We start from the raw sequence: 25,997 nt of genomic DNA, 5'->3' as shown, positions 1-25,997 counted from the left end.
CACAAGAAGTCAGGATTTACATTTCAGAGTGACTGACATCACTGTTTTTTATTTCTGTTTAAGAAATCCTATTGAATGTGAAAGTGCCTTTTTTACCTTTTTTGTTTTTGAGCAGATTGTGGCCAAATGTTCAGCATTTTGTTTAATAAATGAACAATGATTGAAAGTTATTCATCAGGCTGTTTTGGAGCATGTTTCCAACTATAGAATGACTGCATGGTTTGGGAACCTTCCTGTATCATCAAAATCGGTATCGGTTGGAATTTTAAACAGGAGCCTAAGATAAGCAGAGCTTAGAGGCTGTACTGCAGTACAAAACCACAAACTGATTAATGTCTCAGGGTGGGTAGTTGTTTATTATCTGTGAACTCTTTCATGTCATCTGTTTGCTGGTGTTGGGTGCCCATATATGTTGATGGTTTTAGTCAAATTCCCCATGGGGGCACAATAGTATATCAAAACAGTTTCTGTTTAGTTCCAATTATTTTTAGAGAATAAAATGACAACTGTTCTAAGTGTTCAAACCCTACCTCATTCACACTTTGAGAACTCAGCAGAACAACATCCAGCTGTGTTAAAAATGTAATTAAACAATTGTGACAATTTGGAACAAGTTGCTTAATATACACTGTGAAATTAATACATAGTCTAAAAACTGTATACTTGTATTTGAGTACAGCTGATTGACAGATTTCAGGGTTACTCTGAAATTACTATAAATGACACTGGTATTTCTCCTGAAATAATCGGAAGACTTCTTACACCTCTGCTTATTCGCTTTTTCTATAGAGTGACACATTATTTGGTGTTAAACTGTTGTTGGAAGCAGGAAGAGAAACCCTCCCCCTGACTGCTGGTTTTATTAAGAAGTAGCAGCTGCAGTTCCACCAAGCTGCCACTGAGTGTCGCTGTCTGACCGCTCTGTAACGGCCGTTCAGGGAACTGCTGAAGGAGAGAAGAGGAAAACAGTTTAGATACAAAGACTACTACAATAATATGATAACTTTAAGTATTTGTACATATATGTTCTTCATAGGTGTTTATGTGCTAAAATGCCCGACTCTCTCACGTTAATTTAAGCAGAAATAGCCCGTTCTCTCTTTGAGGAAAATCTGATTTGCCAAATTCCGTTTTCAATTTGAACACATTAGTGAAAAACGTTCACAACTCGGCAAATATGAAAAATATGACTCGGAATATTTATCCAGTTCGAACAGTATGGTCTAATGCCAAAATGAGCAGATGTTAAACAAACAACTTTAAATAAAATGCCCTCAGCTAAAAGCGGAAAGAAAAGCTTCCTCCCGTTTCCCGTCGGACCTTAATGAGTGTGACAGCCAGCGGAAGTAAACAAGGCTGCTGGCCGTAGCGTTAGCTGCATGCTGCTGTTGAATGAGCTGGAAGACGGTATTGTAGTCGTAGAGCAGATGGTTCTTTCAGCTGGAACTAAGCAACAATGTCTTCAGTTGAGTGTTTGAGAGAGTTTGTCACCGAGCGACTAACTGCTGCTGCTGAAGAAATATTCCGAGTTGTTGAAAAAACTATCGTCGAGTACGAGGAAGAGATCGCTCGGCAGCGCAGACTGTTGGATGGCGTTTGGAGACCAGAAATCAGGTTACACAGGATAGGTGAGTTTAACCGCTACTATTTGAATCCTGGTTCTATATGTTACACAGGATAGGTGAGTTTAACCGCTACTATTTGAATCCTGGTTCTATATGTTACACAGGATAGGTGAGTTTAACCGCTACTATTTTAATCATGGTTAGAGCCACAGATGTCTACGGAGTCCCTGTTGTGCCAACAAGTGATTACAGTCAGCAGGAGCGCCCTGTGCCCTGATTAGAACCATCCTTCTACCTTGGAAATGACTTGGTTTAATGAGGGAGGCTTCTATTTGATAGATTATAGCCCACCCACAACCTCTTAACTGTTGATAATATACCTTTTTAAATGAGCAATACAATGCTGTATTTTCAGTTTTATAGCCGATTGTCTTATTTTATTAACAAGTTCCAGATGGAGTCTGGAGATGATGTGGAGTTTACTGTTTACATCTTACTTTACATAGCCTACTTCAGGCTGTTGCAGCTAACTCAGGGGAGAGACTGGATGACACTAGGTGGTACAGCCTGAGACATGTCCAATAAAAAAAATTTGAGCTCTTCTAGATATGATGGTGCTTGACCATTTAGAGCTTTGTAGGTCAGGAGTAGGATTTTAAGTTCAATCCTAGATTTTCCAGGAAGCCAATGACGCTAATACAGGAGAAATATGATCTCTTTTCTTACTTCTTGTCAGAACACGCGCTGCAGCGTTCTGGTCTTAAGGGACTTAGGCTATTTGGGTACCTTGATAATATCAATTACAGTAGTCCATCCTCGAAGTAACAAATGCATGGACTAGTTTTTCATAGGGTTGTTATTTTTTTAAAGGATTAATCTAGCGATTATTTTTTTGATTAGTCCATTAATCTAACGATTAATTTTTCAATTACCGATTATTTACCCATTGCTCAATTATTAACAATTTACACTTATATTATTTCTATAAGGTTCAAATCTTTATTTATTAAAATTGTTTAACACTGCACTGTTCAAGTAAAATTAAATTTTTAGTGCAACCTGAAGCCAGATGTAGCTATCAATCCAACCACAAAATAAAGTCACTTTCAGGAGGAATACAAAAATAAAAACTTAAAGTAAACAGAGCAAGTGCAAAAAGAGTAGTGTATGAGAGATTAACCTGTATTTGCTTTTTTTAACAGTAGGTAAAATAATGAATACGCTCTTGTTTAACAACCAAGCTCTTCTCCCTTTAATTGAACTTTTTATTTGTATCTAAAGGCTGGTTAAGCACTGTAGGGAGGAGAAGATGGACAGTTTTTTTTGTCTCGTTCCAGTGATTGGTACATCTGGTTGATGGCATCAGATATGCGTTAGCATGTTAGATGTATTTCCACTCATATACCCAACAACTGCTGAACAACGCCGACACACAGTCCTCGTCTTATCCACCACTCTCTCACCGCAGGGCTCGACATTAAGGCTTGTCCGCTTGTCCGGGACAAGTGGATTTTTTGTAGGGCAAGTGGAAGAGAAATTTACTTGTCCCACTGGACAAGTTAAAACTCAAACAAACTAAAATGCCATGTTAGTTCACGTCATGTGCCACTCATTACGTCTATGTTACAGATTTGAAACGATAATTTCTTTTCCGCAAAATACGCGTCAGCGGACCGCTAACGTTTGACCCAGCCCCTGTTCAGCTCGTTCTCTGGAAGCAATGCAGCATGAAAGCACGCGTGAACCTGCCGGTGTTAGTTAGCTAACGTTAGTTTGCTAACTCTGCCTTTAACGTTACCTCCTCGCCACATCATTGACAGAAAAGGAGAGACCCCGGTCGCCCGGTGCCTTAACCACCGTTATTCACCGGACCGAATTGTAAGCGGTGCCACTGAAATGCCTGCGCTTCTCTCGGATGCTCGAAACGGACGTTAGAGGCAACCTAAACATCGCCGCCATGTTACGCTAGTTAACACTACACTCAACAGCAAGTAACGTTAGCCTATCGTTAGCTAGCAGCTGGAGTAAACAGTTAAAATGCTGACAGCTAACGGTGTAAAAGTGTGTCTGTCTGTATTTTTACTGGAGAGGAACATATGACAGTGTGCCGCTGCTGTTGTCGGAAAAACACAGATGTTTGCGTTCACTTGAAATTACCCCCGCCAGCGTTTTGCTGCATTCAAAGTTGTTGTAAAATACCCTTTTCCTATCCAGTGGTTGTTATTGTTGTTACATTTTTAATAAATCATTTAATTTTGCCTTAGCAATAAATAACGCCGCCGCTTTTTTTGCTCCCTTTTTGGAAAAAATAAATATAATATATGCAGATTAAATATCAGGTAATAATCAACTGTAAAGTAGCTACACCTTTTAAAAGGATCCTTTCGGTAAATCAGCCTCTGCCGGGTAGAAATTTGTGAAATTGTATAAAAAGGTTAACACCAACATTTAGTGGCAAAATCCATTGTATGCTACAAAATTATTTTAGATATAGTAGAAGTTCAAGTCACCACTACCTCTGGTCAAAATATTGACTTAGTATCTCAGAATATAAACTAAGAATCTCAAAGTAATGAGAAACTGTCAAATATTGACTTAGAATCTCAATATATTGGCTTAGTATCTCAATATATTAATTTATCTCAAAATATTGACTTAGTCTCTCAATATTGACTTAATATCTCACTATATTGTTCAGTATCTCATAGGGGTGGTACGGTTCACAAAACCCACGGTTCGGTTCGTATCACGGTTTTAGGGTCACGGTTTTCGGTTCAGTACGGTTTCTTATTTTTTCTTTAACACTCCAGAATATACTTCAGCATATAGCTAAAATTAGCATATTGAATGCATGTTGCACAAAACGTGCACACAGTGGCAGTTCTATATTGTTTTATTTCCATATAGGTAACGTGAAATCCAAAATGTTCCCACACACCAGACTATAAACGACGCTGGCGCATCCTCCAGCTCCGGTCAGCCTCTCTCCCACTGGACATTTCTGAGGGAGGCGTACTGCAGCGACTACTCCACTTGAGGAGCGGTCGCTCGGTGTCTCTCAAAATCTGATGAAAATCTTTTAAACTGACCTTTGTCGATCTGAAATGAAGACAGATTCAGCAACTGCATGGCCTATTTCTCTTTAAAATGTTTTCAGAAACACGTTCGTGGTGAACTATTTTAGTACAATATGAGATCGTATTCTGAACGACGCCATGACAGTCTATTTTGAAATTTGGGACCAGCCAGACCCATGTGACGCAATCGTCCAATCAGCTGCCATGGTTGCGTTTGTCACGCCCATCCCGCTGTCATTTCCAGTAAGTGTTTTAACATAGGTGTCGAAAGTGGGCACTACGGCAGTAAGAGGTTAGTGCACATTAACAGTGTACTGACGAACCGTGCGGTACACACACGCTCCGAACCGAGACTAGCGAACCGAGCGGTTCGGGTGTTTTTTCATGAACCGTACCACCCCTAGTATCTCAATATATTGATTTATCTCAAAATATTGACTTAGTATCTAAATATATTGACTTATCTCAAAATATCATTGTGAATATTGACAAAACCAAAAATTACTACATTCTTTTCATATCTCAATTACACTTAGTATCTCAATATATTATATATTAGATTTGACTAGGAGAGAACAACTTTAAAATAGACTTAGAATCTCAATATATTAACTTCTGCACCGTTGCAACATATATTTGTATTATGGAGTCTGGAGATCCTTTTTTGTTGAAGGGGAAATCTATTGTTGGGACACGTTTGTTTCTACTGTTTCAACAGAATTGTATTAATGTTGATAGTGTTTGGATGCTTTCAACGGTTTGTTCAAATTCTGCAGTAGCAAAACACAATTTTTTTTATAAAATGATGAATCTTTACCCGGACAAGTGAAACGTAAATGTACTTGTCCGAAGGACAAGTGCCTCAAAAAGTTAATGTCAAGCCCTGTCACCTATAATCCACTACTGGAACTGACCCGAAGACCATTTTCGAGGCGGGGACGGCATTAGACAAGAGGACGTGACATGGGAGGCTCCAGGCTTCAGCCATACAGTCTCAGAGTTTTCCCAATCTTGCGATCTTAAAGAGGCCGGCGGGGAACTCTTGTGTGTCGCCACCACTCACCATACTCGTCCTTTCGTGCTGCTATCTCTGACTCACTCACTGGACCGTCGACCTGACAAAAACCTGCATGTAGGCGGAGGAGCTCGGCTAGCTTCAGAGCTAAGGCGGGGCTACAGATTAGGTGCCTCTAGAACCCGCGTATCTAACCGTAGTTCCGAATTACATTAGTTCCACATTGCATTAACTCATTTGAAAATGAGTTTTATTTATTGTATTTAGTTACGCGTCAAGTCAAATTATTTGTGTCGACACATTTACGTAGTCGATGACGTCAACTACGTCGATAAATCGTCCCAGCCCTAGTTTTTCATCGTGAAAAAAGGCTGTTCTTGAGGTTTGTTTTAAGTGGGCGTTAAAGGATATATCCTGATCAAAAATAACTCCTAGGTTTCTGACAGTAGTGCTGGAGGCCAGGGCAATACTATCCAGAGTAGCTATATCTTTAGATAATGAAGTTCGGAGGTGTTTAGGACCCAGCACAATAATTTGAAGATGAAAAAGATGACCGGTTTCATCTGGCTTGATTGATAAGTATAACTGGGTGTCATCTGCATAACAGTGAAAATGAATTGAGTGTTTCCTAATAATATTGCCTAGAGGAAGCATAGGAGAATAGAATTGGTCCAAGCACTGAGCCTTGTGGAACGACATAGCTAACTTTAGCGTACCTGGAGGATTTATTGTTAAAGGGATATTTCACCGTTGGAAAGATTAATATCTTTAAATTGGGTCACTTATGTATTAGAAATGTGATTTTTTTTTTTTTTTTTTAATTGGTAGCTTCTAGGCCCAGGAAAAGCCTGAAAATGTGTTTTTGGCTCATGTGGATGAAAGACACCAAATCCCAGAATTCACTTGCTTCGCTGCTTTAGCGTCTAATCCCAAGCCTCGCCGTTTACAGACAGACAGACATTGAGACAGTCAATTCAACTTAATTGTGTTTTTTATATATAGCACTGTCAGATAGGGATCTAGTGTAGAAGCTTTTATCTAATTTTGTATAGTTGGGTAGCAAGAATTCAAAAGTTATAAAAAAATTGTATGGTGATAATAAAGGATTCTGCGGACATACTATTAAATCATCAATTTTGATGCCATATGCCAGCACAAGGTCAAAGGTGTGGCCTCATGCAAACTCTGACTGAAACCAATTGAATCTAGTAGTGAGTTGAAAGCAGTACTAAGGCTATTGCTGCCAACGTCCACATGGATATTAAAATCAGCTACAATAAGTACTTTGTCTAATTTAAGGACTACACATGATAAAACTTAGAGAATTCCGATAAAAATTCAGAATATGGACCTGGAGCTCGGTAGACAAATATAATTGGCTGTAATGTTTTCCATGTTGGATGTTGAAGATTAAGAACAAGACTTTCAAACGAGTTATAATTCAGTTTAGGATTAATTAACAGGCTTGAGTCATATATGGCTGCATGGCTCGACATTAAGGCTTGTCCGTAAACACGTTAAAATGCTGACAGCTAAATGGTGTAAAAGTGTGTCTGTATTTCACTGTAGTAGAGGAATGTATGACAGTAGCTAAGTTTCCATCCACTTGTCAATCGAATTATCTGAAGTTCGGTAAAAAAAACTCATGCGAATAAAGCTGAGTGTGAAAGTGTGTTTCCATCCAACAGCTTTAAAGCGAATAAAAACCTGTGCGTAATGATGTCACGCTGTTTTGCGATTAAATTGATATGTCAAATTGATTTGAGACATTTTAAGGTGTTTCCATTCATTTTTGCACTGAATCGCACAACATTCAATCGAACTTTTGCGAACAAAGTTTTGCTAGACAGTTGTTGTTGTTGTTGTTGTTAATATTAGAAGCCAAGCTATAAGCTCCAATGGGCCTTTGGCTGAGGATCTGATCCAGCTCATCTAAAAGGTGGAACTTGCCTTTTATTTTCCCTCCAGCAACGCTGCGAGACAACTCTCTTTTTTGAGCCATGTATCGCTGTTGGAGCGCCTTCCGTTTACTCTGCAGGACGTCCCACGGCTTGTCGTAAGGGACATTCTAAAACGCTTAACGTGAAAAAGCTTAACGTGGTTTAATGTATCTAAACAACAATCAATCATCACCAGATGTATCATGGTCATATCTTGTCATGAACACTTAAGCCTGTCAAAAAAACTAAATCAAAATCCAACGATTATAGAAGTTATCTCACGTTAATGTGTCAGATAACGTCCATAATATTTGGACATTGGGTTAGATTTGACCGTTTTTAAGTGGTTATGATGAGCAATATAGAAGAGGTTTTTTTGGTGATGACTGATCGTTGTTTAGGTACATTTAACCACATTAAGCTTTTTCACATTAGGACTTATAAAGCCAATGAGAACCGTGGAGAGTCAACCCCAGCCGCTCCGCCCCTGAAGCAGAAATGCTTTATTGTAAGTCCATATCCACATTGGGTATATATTATTGAAAGTTTTCGTGTGTGTTAGAGGGTAATTAGGAATGTGATATTGATTATTGTTTAGGTTACTCCAACCACTTAAGCTTTTTCCATAGGCTCTATGAAGCAGAAACGCCAATTAAATAATGTCCATAATAATTGGACTTTGGTTTAAGTTATGTGAGAGAAATTTGGGTGATCATTGTTTAGGTACATTAAACCGCGCTTTAAGCTTTTTTCCTTCTGTCATACGGACACAGAAAGAAAACATTAAGCGTAGATAACTTCTATAATCGTTGGATTTATTAGTTTTTTTGACAGGCTTAAGTGTTCATGACAAGATATGACCACGATACATCTGGTGATGATTGATCATTGTTTAGATACATTAAACCACGTTAAGCTTTTTCATGTTAAGCGTTTTAGAATGTCCCTGTCGTAACCTTTGTTGGTCATTTCCTTCGCGAGCTCCTGATAAATGATGGCGTTTCTTAGATTTTTGCTATCTAAAATAGCTGTTATATTTTTCTGGTAAATTTAAATTAAAAAAGTATCTTGTCTCCTCGTTTGTCCACTTACATCTGTTTTTGTTGACACCTGTCATGTGTGCAAACAGAGCAGAAATACTGGGCGGAAATGAACTGAAACTTCTTCTTCTTCGTTTTATTGCGGGTTGCAACCATAAAATGACCTAAAACTTAATCGCAATTCATTATTTATTCGGCAAATAACGTTTCCATCAGCGTTTATCGCATAAGCCGTATATCAATCAAGAGAAAATCCGATGAGACCGAACGTATTTTCTTTGAGTCGATATTCATGAAATTCAATCGGATTTTAGTGTTTCCATAAGGCATTTTTCATTCGATATCACTTAATTCGGATAAAAACGGGTCGATGGAAACATAGCTAGTGTGCAGCTGCTGTTGTCGGAAAAACACAGTTGCGTTCACTTGAAATTCGCCTGCCAGCCTCGTGCTGCATTCAAAGTTGTTGTAAAATACCCTTTTTTATATATATATATATATATATATATATATATATATATATGCATATATTCTTTTACAGCCCTTGTTTGCAGGTATGCAGATTAAATATCAGGTAATAATCAACTGTAAAGTAGCTACACCTTTTAAAGTATTCCTTCGGTAGATCAACCTCTGCCGTGTAGAAATTAGTGAAATTGTATTTAAAAAAAAAACATTTAGTGGCAAAATCCATTGTTATGTCTACAAAATTATTTTAGATATAGTATAAGTTTAAGTCACCACTACCTATGGTCATTGACTTATGTAATCTGTATAAAAACTATTTTAAATGAAAATATGGACTCTTTTGGGGAAAAGTCAGGTACCAGCAGGATTGTATTTTTTTAACTAGAACTGCAAGCAGTTATGAACGGGGCCCAAGCCTCCGATGCCAGTCGCCTCCGATGCCAGTCGTCCCTAACGCCCCGGGGAGCTGCGCCAGTCGCCCCCGATGACCCGGGAACAGCGCCAATGCGGGACCTGAAGCATTATGTAGGGGGGCAAACGTTGGTGAATATCGAGAGGTTTGATGCACAAGGTCTGCGGTACACTGCCGTTGCAAATGTAGTGGTTAACAGTTCATCTCCATGCATATACAGACTACCTTTAACAATTCTCTACTATAAACAAACTTCTTAACCCCCCTGACAACAGGGGACAGCAGAGAGAAATGAGAGAGTGACTGAGCGGGTGGAGGTGGGGTAGGCAGGTGTGGTGGTTGAAAGAGCAGGGGAGGTGGTCAGGTTGTTGTAAATGGTGTCATAGGCACGCTAATGTTAGGACGCTAACGTTAGCTCGCTGCTAGCGCGCTGCAATTATGCAAAATAATAAGCAATCCAACAGCACATTATACAATGTAAACAAAGACACGTTTTCTTGCGGCAGCCGTTATAAAATGAGCAGTGGTGAAAGTTATTATAGTCCACGGATGTATTAAGAGAACGTTATAAGCTAGTCATGTTATGATGGGAAGTGGAAGTTAACCATGCTCTTCTTCTCCGTTTTTTGGTGAATTTCTGTAGCAGAAACGGCGCCGCCTATAGGCCTGGCATATGAAGTAGCGTATTGAGCCATTTACAAATGGATTCGTTTGGACGCAACTTTTCTTGAAACGAATCCAGGGAAGACGGGTAAAAAAAGATCGTTTTGGTACGTGTGGACGTGGCCTTAGTGTCGCTAAGGAGAAATGTGTTTTGGACACTGAGAGAAATTGCTGCAGGAGTAACAACAGAGACACACATCAAACACAGGGTTAAAAACAGTTGGAAAACAAATGTACATGGAACATCTAGGCTACTCAAAGAGCTGTGCAAATTACAAATTACCATTTTCTATAGGCTGCTTTATAAACAAAAAAAGCATTAATTTATCCATTTATAAATATCCTTACAATCCATTGTAAAAATGCAGTAATTCCTTCATTCCTTCTATCCATACATACATTCAGTCACAGATTTACATTATTAAAATTCATGGTCATACGTTCATCGCTGCTCATTTATGAGCTTAACTGCGAGAGGAACAAATGAGTGCTTATACCTTTATTATACATTTGCAGAGAGGAACCCTGTACCTCTCTCCTGAGTTCAATAGCTCAAACTCCGAAAACAACACATGAGAGTTATCAGATAGGATGATTTTAGCCTGCCTGATTGTTGCATGATTAAAAAGCTCCTGCGGGTTGAGGGGTGCAGGTGTTTCCATAATTTTGCCTGCCGTCTTAACCAAATTAAAAATCTGAGTTTTAGATTTAACTGTCAAATTTCCAAACCAGCTGTTAATATGAAACCGAAGAATTGACTCTATTGTTGCTCTATAGAAGATTAACATGATATTTTTACAGACCCCAAACACTCTAAGTCTGCGCAAAAAGTGGAGATGCTGATGTGTTCTGGCACAGACATTGGTTACATGTGTGCACCAACTCAGGTCATTATCAATATGAACACCTAGATATTTAAAGGAGGACACCTGCGTGATGTCATAACCATGGATGGCCCAGGGCTCTGATCTCCAGCTGATCTGGGGTCAACCAACATTTCCACAGTTTTGCTTGTGTTAATATGAAGTTAGTGTGAATCACATAAGTTGACAAACTTGTCCACAGCAACTTGGTGGATGTTTATATTGTTTTCTTTAGTAGTTCTTTAGTTTATTATGGTGGCCATTTGCGTAGATTTACTCACTAAAATTGTTGTGGAAACGCAATAAGAACGAAAACTAAATGGACACTTACTGCATTACGTCAAATACTAAGTTACTCATCTAGTAAACTGGTATTCACATGAAATAAAACAATAAAACATTGAGACCAACAAAGCACACTGGGTAATAACAAATTCAACACATTAACTGGTTCCTATGGACTCGTCACTAGGCTTCCTCAGCCATTGTATATTTTAGCATATAGATAAAGCTGCCGAAGCTGAACATTATCCAAAACTCCATTTCTCAGACAAGCGTCAATTTGGGAGCTTGCATGCTACCACTCCTTCCTTCTCAAATGCCTCGTTTACACAATTTCACAAATAATCACCGGGACTGAAAGGATATTTGAGCCAGATGACTTAGTTACAATACGATGGAGCTAGCAAAGCAGTTTTGTGTTTTTTATGTGCGGGAAGGATTTATTCAGTCAGGAAATCCCTCTCTAAAGCTACAGCTCAAATTGTCTGGCTGACTAAACAGGGAGGGACCCATCTGCTAGCGATTGGGGACTGAGAGCTACATGGAAAAATATGCACCAAACAAGCCACTTTGAAATTTAGCTTTTTTTCATGAATACAAAAGTTGGATGATCCCCACCCCCAGACTAAAAAACATTGGGTGACCCTCCCCTAAACAAAGAATAAAAAGCCATGACCCTCCCCTATTTTCTTCTGGTGGTCCATTCCATAAATACCGAACGGTCCCTTAGTGAGGAAGGAACAGTACCAGTAAATTAGATATAGGTTCATACTCATTTGAGCCATTTTGGATAACCGTATGTCCAGTTTTATTGTATTGAATGCAGAGGAGAAGTCTATGAACGGTACCCTGCCGGGGGGACCTCAGACCTCAGACCAAAAAGGTTGTGAACCAGTGGTGAAGAGTTTTAAACACGTTGTCCTAATCCTTTTGTTCATTAACCCTGACGACAGTGGTTCCCAAACTGGAGGGCCCCAAGTTATAACACATCAACAACTGGCCCTTATATTTAATAAATATCTATTCAATTATAGGTCTTAGGTCCAACTAATCGTTGACTGTAAAAACATCGGGGTAGACAGCACTTATTGTGTGTTTTCATGTTTGGTTCAGGAGATATGATACAAAATACATAATCTGGTTACATTTGAAAGATAAATTGCCGCCACAAAGCATTTTTGTGATGGCTCCATTTCTGAAAATGTTCAGGGCCCCCGAACTGTACAAGTCCACCAATTCAATGCTTTTATGAAAACGTGACATGTCACCTGGACTGTTCAGTTTGTGGGATAATCTGTTTTAAAGCATCAGATTTTAATTTTTGATTTTGCAATAATTAAAGCCTCTGTACTTTTTGACCGGTCCTGAAACATCCCCTGCTTAATATTTTATTTTACATAAAATGAATGGGACCAAACTAGCAATTGAGACCATAGAGTCATTATGATAATTTTTACTGAGTAATAAGTTAAGTAGAAGTGGAGTCATTTTATCATAGACTTCTATAAAACAGAATTCTTTTTGGAGCCTGCTGGAAATGAGAGAGAATGCAGCTTTAAAATAGCTTTAGCATTGGCTCCACTTTTCTGACCCGGAATCTCAGTCCATTATTTCTACAGTCTATGGTCTCAGGAAAAGAGACCAAGTGTTCGGTTCTTTTCTCCAATAACCGTAGTATCCTATTTCTTTTGTTGTCTGTCCCTCCAGAGCTCCCACAGCAACATGTCTGTAAGGAGGAGGAGGTTCTCTCTGACCAGCAGCTCAACATGCCAGTTCTAACCTCTGTGGTATCAGAAGCAAACAGTGACCACCAGCTCCTCTCTCACAACTCTCTTGAAGCTGAGAGCCAAGATCAGAAAGGAGGCAAGCATGGAGACTCAGGATCAACTAGAAATGCAGAGCCAGAACCAAAAAAGGGACGACGCAAGAGAAGAAGTCACAGCAACAACGTAGACAACACTAACGTGTCAGAGATTCACCCTAATACTCAAACAGGTAAAACGTTTTTCATCTGTGACACATGTGGGAAAGACTTTAAGTATAATTCAGGTTTGAAGAAACACCTGAGAATCCACACATCCATGTGTGTGTGCCTGTGTGTATGAGTCAAAACAAAATCGAGTTAAAACTTGTTTTGAACAATTTATTGTCATCTGCAGATTGATTTCAAGAAAAAATCGATTTTAAATCTGATTTATTTATTTTTTTAAATCTGGGATGTTATTTTTAGGCCATATCGCCCAGCCCTACTATTTCTTTTGTTGTCTGTCCCTCCAGAGCTCCCACAGCAACATGTTTGTAAGGAGGAGGAGGTTCTATCTGACCAGCAGCTCTGTATTCAGGAGAGGAACTCCAGTCTGGACCAAGAGGACCCAGAGTCTCCACAGATTAAAGAGGACCAGGAGGAACTGTGCACCAGTAAGGAGGGAGAGCAGCTTGTACTGAAGCAGGAGACTGATACCTTTATGTTGACTCCTACTTATGAGGAAAGGGACCACAGTGAAGGTCAGACTCTGAACTTCAATCCTGATGATGACACTCTAAGTGCAGCAGAGAAAGAGTCTGTAGCCAACATGCCAGTTATAACCTCTGTGGAATCAGAAGCAAACAGTGACCACCAGCTCCTCTCTCCCAACTCTCATGAAACTGAAAGCCAAGATCAGAAAGGAGGCAAGCATGGAGACTCAGGATCAACTAGAAATGCAGAGCCAGAACCAAAGAAGAGACGACGCAAGAGAAGAAGTCACAGTAACAATGTAGTAAACACTAACGTGTCAGAGATTCACCCTAATACTCAAACAGGTAAAAAGTCTTTCATATGTGACACATGTGGGAAAGACTTTAAGTATAATTCAGCATTTCAGAAACACCTGAGAATCCACACAGGTGAGAAGCCTTATTCTTGCAAAACATGTGGAAAAGATTTCCGACGTAAACATCACCTGGAAAATCACATGAGAACTCACACAGGTGAGAAGTCATATTCTTGCAGGACCTGCGTAAAAAGACTCCAAGATGCTTCAGCATTAAAAAGGCACATGAGAATCCACACAGGTGAGAAGCAGTTGAGTCACCCCCTTCTGAAATTTAGAGACACTGAGCTTTAAGTCACTTCAAGGTTGACTTCACTTTTTCAGCCCCAGAAATGTTGTCCTGTTATTTTTACATGAACTTAAGAAAAAGAGAACAAGTGTTCTGTTCTTTTCTCCAATAACAGTAGTATCCTATTTCTTTTGTTGTCTGTCCCTCCAGAGCTCCCACAGCAACATGTCTGTAAGGAGGAGGAGGTTCTCTCTGACCAGCAGCTCTGTATTCAGGAGAGGAACTCCAGTCTGGACCAAGAGGACCCAGAGCCTCCACAGATTAAAGAGGACCAGGAGGAACTGTGCATCAGTCAGGAGGGAGAGCAGCTTGTACTGAAGCAGGAGACTGATACCTTTATGTTGACTCCTACTTATGAGGAAAGGGACCACAGTGAAGGTCAGACTCTGAACTTGAATCCTCATGATGACACTCTAAGTGCAGCAGAGAAAGAGTCTGTAGCCAACATGCCAGTTATAACCTCTGTGGTGTCAGAAGCAAACAGTGACCACCAGCTCCTCTCTCACAACTGTCATCAAGCTGAGAGCCAAGATCAGAAAGGAGGCAAGCATGGAGACTCGGGATCAACTAGAAATGCAGAGCCAGAACCAAAGAAGAAACGACGCAAGAGCAGAAGTCACAGCAACATCGTAGACAACACTAACGTGTCAGAGATTCACCCTAAAACTCAAACAGGTAAAAAGTCTTTCATATGTGACACATGTGGGAAAGACTTTAAGTGTAATTCACTATTGCTGAGACACCTGATAGTCCACACAGGTGCCTAGATAGCCTTATTCTTTTGAAACATATGGAAAAGATTTCAGCCAAAATAGTGGCTTGTTGGTCCAATTGAGAACTCACACAGATGAGAAGCTGTACATTTACAAGAACTTTTATACTTTGATATATTCTGTGCTATACACTTTTCTACATCCTTCTGTTCTGATAATTGCTCAGAAACTCCCTGTATATTGTAAATATATCTAGGAAAGCCTTATTAATCTTCTGAATGCCCTAGGTCTCGGGTTTATTTTACCTGTGGGTAAATGTTGACCTCCGGGAACTGCTGTTCATCAGCATGTACGAAAGTACATAGAAAATCTGCAAACTTTCCCTTAAATTAACATTACCAGCTAATGCTAGCGCTAGCTAGTTTGGTTGGCAAGGTGTTACCAAATTCTGAACAAGACATACTTTTTCAGAGACGAAAATTTTTCCAATTAACTTTGAAGTGAAAACCCAGTGAGAGGGTCAAAGTTTAAGTTGAAAACACGTACAGCACCCAAAAACAAGGTCAGGTCTATTTTAATGTACACAGTGCCATGGTTAACATCGTTAAGCATGCATTCACATTTCCTGTTCTCGCAGTCAGCCGGTGCAGCCAAAACACAGGTCTTTCCAATAATTTTTAATGATGGTGTGGTGGGGAAGACGGAAAGAAAAAAACGGGGCGGGCTTTGGTGGAAAGTTGAGACCAACTCAACTTTTAGAGAAATGCTACCCCGCGTCCCGCTGCGGTGGTCTGTCATGTAAGCGGAGATCAGACTTGTCAGTCCGTTTTGAGGCAGCGTGAGAACAGGAAACATCACTGCCTCTATCGCTGCTACAAGAAAGTTTAGAAACACTATGAGGGTAAAAAATAGAAACCCAAGCACTGATCTGCCCGAGGAGTTTGTGGGGTAGCTGACTGTTTGCCAAACAACGAAGCACAGCCCGTCCTCTTTCTTTCTCTGTGAAATTAAGATGCATTGTGCGGTCTAGTCTAAAGGCAGCCTAAGCCTCTGTCCTGATTGACAGGTGGCTGTGTAGCCATGCCCTAAATCATCCCCTGCTTTATCGTCTATTTCTAAATAAATGGGACCATAATTTACTAATGGGGCTTTTCCATTACATGGTACCTGCTCGCCTAGACTCCTCTACTCCCCTTTTTTGATTTTCCATTACGAGAAAAAGTACCTGCTACTTGCTAACAGGCACTTTTTTTAGTACCTGATGTTTATACTTGTGCGCTGGTGTGTGCGTCGAGCCAGCGTGTGTGTGTGGGGATCTGGTGGGGAGTGGGTGATAGAACGAGGGATCAGTGAGAGAGTGACGGTGATTAGCTTCAGAGTGAGTAGTGACTCTACAGTCAGTGAGAGTAACAAAGTGACTCCCCTGTTCTTTCTGACCACGGTGGGAAATCTGGAGCAGGAAAAGTTAACCCTCTCCTTGATCTCATGGTGTTGATGGAGAAGGAGAACCAGGAAATGATTCGGGGGGAAATGCAACGCCACCAAGCCACGCCCACAGCAGTCGCTATGGCGACCAGCCACGCTCACCTCAGGCATGAGGCAGTACTAAATCTGCAATGGAAAATGGAGGACGGGGCACGTGGCCGAACCAAGTCGAGCCAGGTAGAGTCGAGCAGGTACCATGTAATGGAAAAACGCCATAAATGAACATCATGGTGCTGTATTGAAGAATACTTGAAACTAGTGATTGAGACCATAAACTCATTACGAAAAGGTTGTAAATTAAATGAGAAGTAGGGTCATTTCCTCTTATATATCAGACTTATTTTTGGAGCCAGTGGAGCCGCCCCCTGCTGAAAATTAGATAGAATGTAGCTTTAATGAACTTCAGCATTGGCTTCACTTTTTAGCCCCCTGAAGCTCCATTCATTATTTTTTACACTTTATGTTCTCAAGAAAAAGAGAACAAGTGTTCTGTTCTTTTCTCCAATAACAGTAGTATCCTATTTCTTTTGTTGTCTGTCCCTCCAGAGCTCCCACAGCAACATGTCTGTAAGGAGGAGGAGGTTCTCTCTGACCAGCAGCTCAACATGCCAGTTATAACCTCCGTGGTATCAGAAGCAAACAGTGACCACCAGCTCCTCTCTCCCAACTCCCATGAAGCTGAGAGCCAAGATCAGAAAGGAGGCAAGCATGGAGACTCAGGATCAACTAGATGTAGTCGTAACTTGTTGGTCCATGTGAGAAGAATCCACACAGGTGAGAAGCCGTACATTTGCAAGACCTGCAAGAAAAGATTGTGTCTCTTCAGACTTTTTAAAGCACATGAGAACTCACACAGGTGAGAAGCCATATTCTTGCAAAACATGTGGAAAAGAGTTTAGGCTAATTGGTAACTTGTTGGTCCACACGAGAAGAGCCCACACAGGTGAGAAGCCGTACGTCTGCAAGACTTGTGGGAAAAGATTCTGTGTCTCTTCAGACTTATTAAACCACATGAGAACTCACACAGGTGAGAAGCCATATTCTTGTAAAACATGTGGGAAGGGGTTTGGGCGTAGTAGCAACTTGTTGTCCCACGTGAGAACTCACACAGGTGAGAAGCCGTATGTTTGCAAAACATGTGGAAAAAGATTTGGGCAAAATAGTGAGTTGTCGGTCCACATGAGAAGAGCCCACACAGGAGAGAAGCCATATGTTTGCAAGACCTGCAGGAAAAGTTTCTGTGATGCTTCAGATTTAACAAAGCATATGAGAACCCACAGAGGATAGAATCTAATCTAAAATCGATCTCTGGTTTTGACAAAGTTCTAGTGGTTCATGGTCAAAACTGACAAGAACCCTCAGAAGTGAGGAGCAACATTTTTGCAGCAATTGTGGGAAAAGTGACCTGAGGATCAACATAGACAGGAGAAACCATCCAGCTGAATCTCTCGTAGAGACCTGTTGAACTGAATGAAATACTTTTGCAGTAGTTACATCTCTTTTACTTAATGTTAAATATTTTGAACAAAGATGAGATGTCAATCACTTAATGTAAAGTTTCTCTTCGTATAACTATTACTTCTGTTATTAACAATATTTCTTTGAAACATTTGTAATCTCCCAAATCAATGGAGAATGTGAGTTTCACAGTGAGTGGACACTAGTGGCTGTTAAAGTAATGATGTGAACTTGATGGTTGTTTTTGCCGAATGTTCATTTACAAAGTATCTAGGGATGAACGATTAATTGCATTTGCGATAATATCGCGATATGTTAAAACGCGATTTCCTAATCGCAAAGGCTGCGATTTGGTCTCGATTTGATGACTCGCGAGAGCAAATCAGTCTGCACTACGCAGAGAAAGCATCAACTTAGCACGCTAACGCTACACTGTACCTTGAGCTGATCTCTGTCAGTCAAACAATTCTGAGTTGAAGCTTAAAACTTTTACAGCCATTTTAATAAAATGAAGGGTTTTGTTTGGGCTCGAGTCCATACATGCAGTTAATGGGTACAGGCACGCTGAACTGAAGGCTCGGTTGGCAACGAGCTAGCTCTGATTAGCAGTTAGCTCCGGTTAGCGGTTAGCTCCGTTATAAAGATATAAAGATATGGGTGGAGGAGCAAATTAGATTATTTTCAAAAATCGTTCAGCCCTAAAAGTATCTCAGAATCACACCGATTTGAGATTGAACGTGCTCTAGGTTTTACATTTCTGAGTGACTGACATCAGTTTTTATTACAGTATAAGAATGTTTAAGCGCCTTTTGGCTATTTTTATAAACTAGCTTTTGTGTCTGACACGATTCTGGCCAAATCTTTTGCATATTTGTTTGATAAATGACAAATGGTTAATTGTTGTTTTTTTTTAATACGGCTGTTTTTTTGTTTTTTTTTGGAGAGTGTAATCTGTTATGTGAAGACTGCATGGTTTGGGAACCTTCCTGTATCGAAAAATCGGTATCGATTGGAATTTTAAACAGGAGCCTAATATAAGTAGAGCTTAGAGGCTGTACTGCAGTACAAAACCACAAACTGATTAATGTCTCAGGGTGGGTATTTGTTTATTATTTGTGAACTCTTTCATGTCATCTGTTTGCTGGTGTTAACAGTTTAAGTAAATTCCCCCATGGGGACAATAAAAATCTGATTGACAGATTGATTCCAGGGGTACTTAATTGAATTATTGTAAATTACACTGTGGTACACTGAAATAATCGGAAGACTTCTTACACCTCTGCTTATTCGTTTTTTTATAGAGTTACACATCATGTGCCATGATGCCATTATTTTGTGTTAAACTGTTGTTGGAAGCAAGAAGAGAAACCCTCCCCCTGGCTGCTGTTTTTATTAAGCAGCAGCTGCAGTTCATAATTACACCAAGATTTCTGGCTTTGTTGTTTTTAAGCTGAGCGCTTTCCTCTTTTGCTCCAAAAACAACCACCTCAGTTTTTTCTTCATTAAATTTAAGAATGTTCTGGCACATCCAGTCGTTAATTTGTTCAATGCACTTAGTCAGTTTTTGTTTTGGACTATAGTCCCCTGGCAATAAGGTTATCGTTGTCGTCCGCATAACTATGTTAACTTATTTTGTTGTTATCCATAATCTGAGCCAGTGGAAGCATGTAGATGTTGAACAGAAGAGGCCCCAGAACTGAGCCTTGGGGAACTCTGCACATCATATTTGTATGCTCAGATGTATAATTACCTATAGACACAAAGTAGTCCCTATTCTTTAAATAGGATTCAAACCACTTTAGTACTGAGCCAGAAAGACCAACCCAGTTTTCCAATCGGTCAAGTAATATGTCATGGTCGACTGTATCAAATGCAGCACTGAGATCAAGCACTACTAAGACTGAAATTTAGCCACTATCTTTGTTTAAGTGGATGTCATTAAAGACTTTAACAAGAGCCGTCTCAGTGCTGTGGTGTGGTTGAAAACCTGACTGGAAGGCATCAAAACTGTTGTTTAGTGATAAGAAAAGGTTGAGTTGTTGAAAAAACGCTTTTTCTATGATTTTGCTTAAAAATGGAAGGTTTGATATCGGCCTATAGTTGCTCATTAGTGATGTGTCTAGATTGTTCTTTTTTAGGAGTGGCTTAATGACTGCAGTTTTTAGGGCCTGTGGGAAAATACCTGAGAGCAGAGATGTGTTTACAATCTGTAGAAGATCAGAAGCCAAACAATTCGAGACATTTTTGAAAAGGCCCGTTGGTAGAATATCAAGGCAACAAGAGGAGGTTTTCAGATGTTGTATAAGGTTTTTATGGTTGATCATATGAAATTGTGTAATATTGGAATTTGTTTTTTGTGAACACTGTGACAGCACATATCCTGTACTTGATATGGAAGCACTGACAATTTTCAGAATTTTGTCTTTGAAGAAAGAGGCAAATTCATTACAGGCCTTAGTGGATAAAAGCTCAGATGCTACTGGTACTGCAGGGTTGGTTAATCTATCAACGGTAGCAAACAAAGCATGTGACTTATTATTGTTTCTGGCGATAATGTCAGAGAGGAAGGACCGCCTTGCATTCCTTAGTTCCAAATTATAAATGTGATGTCTCTCTTTATAGGTATTATAATGTACCTGGAGATTAGTTTTTCAAGCTCAGTGACTGAGGCCCCAGAGAGGGTGGGTGTGGAGGAGAAAAGCTGAATGAATGTCTCACTAGTGTTTTCAGTGATATACCGTTATCTTATAACCTTTGAACACTTTTGGGCACCGAGATAGTGCCGTTAAAGAAAACACAGGAATGATCAGAGAGAGCAACATCAGTCACCACAACCTTGGAAATGTTTAGACCCTTGGAGATAATCAAGTCCAGAGTGTGCCCCTTATTGTGTGTGGGCTTCGTCACATGCTGAGTCAGTCCATAGTTCTCAAAAACACAACACAGTTCTTTGGTCCCTCGGTCCTGGGGGTTGTCAACATGAATGTTAAGATCACCTGCAATAATTATACGGTCAGAGTTAATACAGATTATAGACAACAGTTCATTAAAGTCGTCAAAGAAGGATGCACAGTATTTAGGTGGCCCGTAGATATTTAGAAATATAGCTCGAGGGGAGGACCTTAGCTGAAGAGCCACATATTCAAAAGAAGCAAAGTTTCCATAAGATATTTGAGTACATTGGAATGAGTCCTTAAACAAAATGGCGACTCCACCTCCTTTCTTATTCACGCTGTGCTCACGCTGTGCCCCCCCTAACTGAAGTTAGGGGGGGCTGACTCTATAAGAACAGCAGCACGGTTATTATGGTCCAACCAAGATATAATAATAAAATCATTGATTAAAAATGATTTACCAGCCAAAGACCTGACGTTAAGTAAGGCTAGTGTTGGTGTGTTAAAATAATTATCTGTCTCATTTTTTGGGATAGGCTGTGACTGACGTAGCCTCGTGAGACCATCCAGATCTCGCGAGCTCCAGTTTTCCACTCGCAGATCAGTCTGGCATCTTGAGATAGAGAAAATTTGGAGCAGTTCGCCAAACGAACGGGCCAATCAGCGTTGTTTTTGAGGCGGGTTAGGTGGTGATAGACAGATGGTTTATCCAATCAGCTAACCCATATTTTCAGACAGCGGTAGCCCTAATTCTGTTAGCCGCTCGCTAATGCTTTTTTCTCTTGGATCCTTCTTTTGGAATATGGACCGGGAACCTGAAATGGTGTCTTTTATTCCTAAATTCTCGTTACACAAACGGCAAATATCCTTTACCGACATGTTGCTTTCATGCTGAGCTAACGAGCTATGCTTTGCCTGCAGCAGCAGGGGCGGGCTTGTGGTTGTATTTTCATACTAGGGCTGAACGATTTTTGAAAATAATTTAATTGCGATTTATTTAAAAAATATTGCGATTGCGATTCGATATGCGATTATTTTTTAAGCTCTTTGTCTTCTGTATTAGTCAACAAAAACTAGCAATAAATCATTGTATAGTATGAACTTCACAAGATTAGATAGATTAAACAAGCTGTTCTTTCCTGGAGGCCAGGTCTATATGTGATGGTGAAATTAGGTGATGCGTGTATTTATATGAATGACCTCTTTTATTTAACTACTTCAATCCCAGTAGTATATTGAGCACTGACCAAGCCTGGTGGAAACATTCATATGAAAGTCAGAAATAAATCACACTAAAGTGCAGATTGCAGAAATATAAAAACAAATGTGGCTTTACAACACTTAGTAGTATTTAGATTATTTAATTATTATTTACATAGACATATGTAAACGTGGATTGCATTTTTTAAACACTGTCTTTGAACTTTACTGACAGTTAAATAAGTAAAATATATACATCGGTGTATTTTCTTTAACAGCGCACAGAGAGGAGCTGCCTCCAGCCCCTCCCTCCCTCATGAAGTTGCGTGCCGTGTGCATGACAGCGTCAACGACGCTGCACTAGCTCAGAGAGGCTATCGTTACGTTAGTAGTAGCATGCAGGTGTTGCCGTGGGATTAGCTAACTGTACTAATAAAACCGTTGAAACCCGTAGTACGCTGCTGTGACAGCTCCCCAAACGTCATTTATCAGAGTCTGGTTTTTACCCCTCCCGGCAGTCTCCTCCGCTCCATATCTTTATAATGGAGCTAAACGGAGCTAACCGCTAATCAGAGCTAATCGTTGCTAACCGAGCCTTCAATTTCTGCGTGCCTGTATTCATTAACTGCATGTGTGGACTGGAGCCCGAATAAAACCCTTACAAGTTTTAAACTACAACTCAGAGTTGTTTGAATGACAGAAATCTGCTCAAGGTACGGCGTACCGTTAGCGTGCTAAGTCGATGCTTTCTCTGCGGACTACGGAGTGCGGACTGATTTGCTCTCGTGAGTCACGTGACCAAATCGCAGCCTTTGCGATTAGGAAATCGCGTTTTAACATATCGCGATATTATCGCAAATGCAATTAATCGTTCAGCCCTATTTCATACGCTTCGTGGATCTGATTGGTTGATTTGGCCCGTCTATCACCAACATAGGTGATAGACAGATGGTTTATCCAATCAGCTAACCAGTATTTTCACCCCTTCCCAAAAGTTCTCCAACGGAAAGTTCCCGGATGGATATGCCGAGCAAATGCGAAGCAATCCATCTGGCGGAGTCAGGTTATGACTGACGAGGAATGGATGCTAAATTTGCTAACTTTGCTAAGTTTACAGTTAAGTGCTTCTTCTTACTTAGCGGATTCATCATTCTTTTTCTGTTACCTATCACAACATAAATTGAGGCTTGTCCTGGAAAGAGTCTAGTGAGTGACTGCTGTCATGTATTGGATTAGAGAGGTCACATGTCTAATAAACAGGAAGTAACGTTAGAGTATCGTACGGGAATAGCCGGACGGCATGTGGCTGTAATAGGAGTGTTCAGGCAATAAAACAAGTAAACGAAGAAGCTCCATGTGGTGATTAAATTCGGAACACACTATCTAATTCAGTATTAAGATAGGAACACAACAATGGCGACGAGGATAGCGGACTTTTGATGAAAGGAAAAAGTGCAGCCAAGTGGACGTAAGTGAGCTAATGTTAGCATGGAAAAGTCGGGACTTCAGCCGTTCGCATGTTACACAGACGATGACGACAGAAGATGGCCGCGGTGGCTGACATCGTTTGAATTATATGCGGATGGAAAAGGACTAATTATTATTGATGATACAACGGATGTCACAAAACAGAGAAGGGCTCTACTTTTGCACCTTGCTGGACCGGATGTTCAGGATATATTTTCGACTTTACCGCACACTGGAGAAGCAACAGACTACACAGCCGCGGTGGGAGTACTAAATACATACTTCGTTCCCAGAGTCAATACTGCGTTTGCCCGCCAGACGTTTCACAAGTTGTGTCAGAAACAAGGTGAGACTGTGCAACAATTTTCTACATGTCTTAGGCAGACGGCGAGAGACTGTGATTTTCGAGTTGATACAGATAACCAGATAAGGGATTCAATCCTGAGTAAATGTACATCAGACTATGTGCACAGAAAATTACTAGAGGAAGGTCATGGATTGACGCTGGCCCGCACGTTGGAACTGGCCTTGCAGTGTGAAAGAATTGAGGAGCAGATGGTGGCTATGTCTCTGAATGGGCAACAGGGGGAGACAGAAACTGTTCGTCGTGTCAAACAAAAAGGAGGAAAGTACATGAAAACAAGAGGAAAATTGAGAGATAAAGATGGAAAAAAAGGTTACAGATGTGGATACTCTGATCACATGGGGAAAGATCCCAAATGCCCTGCACATGGACAGACATGTCACAACTGTAATGGAAAAGACCATTTCTCAGTTTGCATTTATTGTAAAAGAGGATGAAATATCAGAGAGACTTACCTTTTGTGGGGGGGGGGGGGAGTAAACTTGAAAATGCTAGTAGATTCAGGTGCTACAAGTAATGTGATGGGAGAAAACGTATGGGACAGATTGAAGGCACAACAGATAAAATGTTATTCATACGTGCCAAAAGAGCAGAGAAAATTATACCCATATTCATCCTGACAGGCATTGTCAGTTAAAGGGGCATTGAAGTGTGAAATCACAATCGGTAATAAGACTGACAAAGCAGAGTTCATTGTGATTAAAGGCAACGGTGAACCACTCTTGGGGAAAAGAACAGCCATGAAGCTAGGAGTGTTGAAAATAGGTGAAAATGTCTCAGCTGTTACAGACATAAAAAACACACTCCAGCAGCAATATCCAAATGTGTTCAAAGGAGTAGGAAAATTGAACATTAAGCAATTAGCCTATACATTGACCCAAAAGTGAAACCTGTGGCGCAGCCACTCAGACGTATACCATACAACCTCCGGGAGGCTGTAGAGAAGAAGATAAAAGAACTGATAGACATGGACATTGTCGAACGTGTCGTAGGCCCCACCCCCTGGGTAAACCCAGTGGTGATACTCCCAAAACCTGACAAGGATATTAGGATGTGTTTGGATATGAGAAGGGCTAATGAGGCTATCGTGAGGGAACGATATCCTATTCCTACTGTGGATGAGATACTCCAAGGCATTAATGGCTCCGCTATATTTAGCAAGCTAGACCTGAAATGGGGCTATTGTCAATTAGAACTAACTCCAGAGTCACGAGAGATAACTAAATTTGCAGTACACAACGGAGTATACAGGTACAAGAGACTGATATTCGGTGTGTCGTCAGCCAGTGAGCAATACCAACATGAGATAGCCAATGCGTTAGCTGGCATTGAAGGTGTGGAAAACATCTCAGATGATGTGATAGTACATGCCAGGAAACACATGACAAACGCCTGCACGCTGTCATGAAGAGACTCTCAGAATGTGGACTAACACTGAATCCAGAAAAATGTCAGTTCAACATGGACAGACTGATATTCATGGGGATACTTCTGTCAGAGAAAGGAATCGGACCAACAGAAGAGAGAGTAAGAGCTGTAATTGAAACCAGAGAACCAGAGAACGCCACAGAGATGAGAAGCTTTCTGGGACTTGTTGGTTACAGCAGTATGTTCATACCACAGTTTGCAACACTGTCAGAGCCACTACGACGTCTAACCAGAAAGGACACACAATTTGACTTTGGACCGGAACAGAAAAAGCATTTCAAGCTTTAAAGGATGAACTGGCCAGAGCTGGTACCCTAGCCTACTTTGACAAGGAAGCACCAACCAAGGTAATAGCAGATGCGAGTCCTGTAGGTGTAGGAGCAGTACTAGTACAGGACCAGCATGGAGAGATGGTACCTGTGTGCTGTGTGAGTCGCAGCCTGACAGACTGTGAGCGGAGGTACTCTCAGACAGAGAGGGAAGCCTTAGCTCTGGTGTGGGCTTGTGAGAGACTACATCCATATTTGTATGGCAGGAAGTTTGATCTAGTCACAGATCATA

The 25,997-nt window shown here is 40.5% G+C and overlaps 1 protein-coding gene across 2 annotated transcripts in view; it reads left to right on the top strand.

Annotated features, from left to right (window-relative positions):
* LOC120560194 overlaps positions 1-25,997 on the top strand; it is an 84,377-nt gene that overhangs the window by 36,310 nt on the left and 22,070 nt on the right. The window contains exons 5-8 of one of the 2 annotated variants that reach the window (XM_039802438.1): positions 13,033-13,320; positions 13,603-14,127; positions 14,578-15,102; positions 17,172-17,399. In XM_039802438.1, the coding sequence (XP_039658372.1) occupies positions 13,033-13,320; positions 13,603-14,127; positions 14,578-15,102; positions 17,172-17,399 (1,566 nt within the window). The remainder of the gene's footprint in view (positions 1-13,032; positions 13,321-13,602; positions 14,128-14,577; positions 15,103-17,171; positions 17,400-25,997) is intronic. The other variant, XM_039802439.1, reaches the window with a different exon arrangement.

This window comes from Perca fluviatilis, chromosome 6 (assembly GCF_010015445.1).
Source record: "Perca fluviatilis chromosome 6, GENO_Pfluv_1.0, whole genome shotgun sequence".
NCBI lineage: Eukaryota > Metazoa > Chordata > Actinopteri > Perciformes > Percidae > Perca > Perca fluviatilis.
This window is presented reverse-complemented; position numbering and strand designations above follow the sequence as displayed.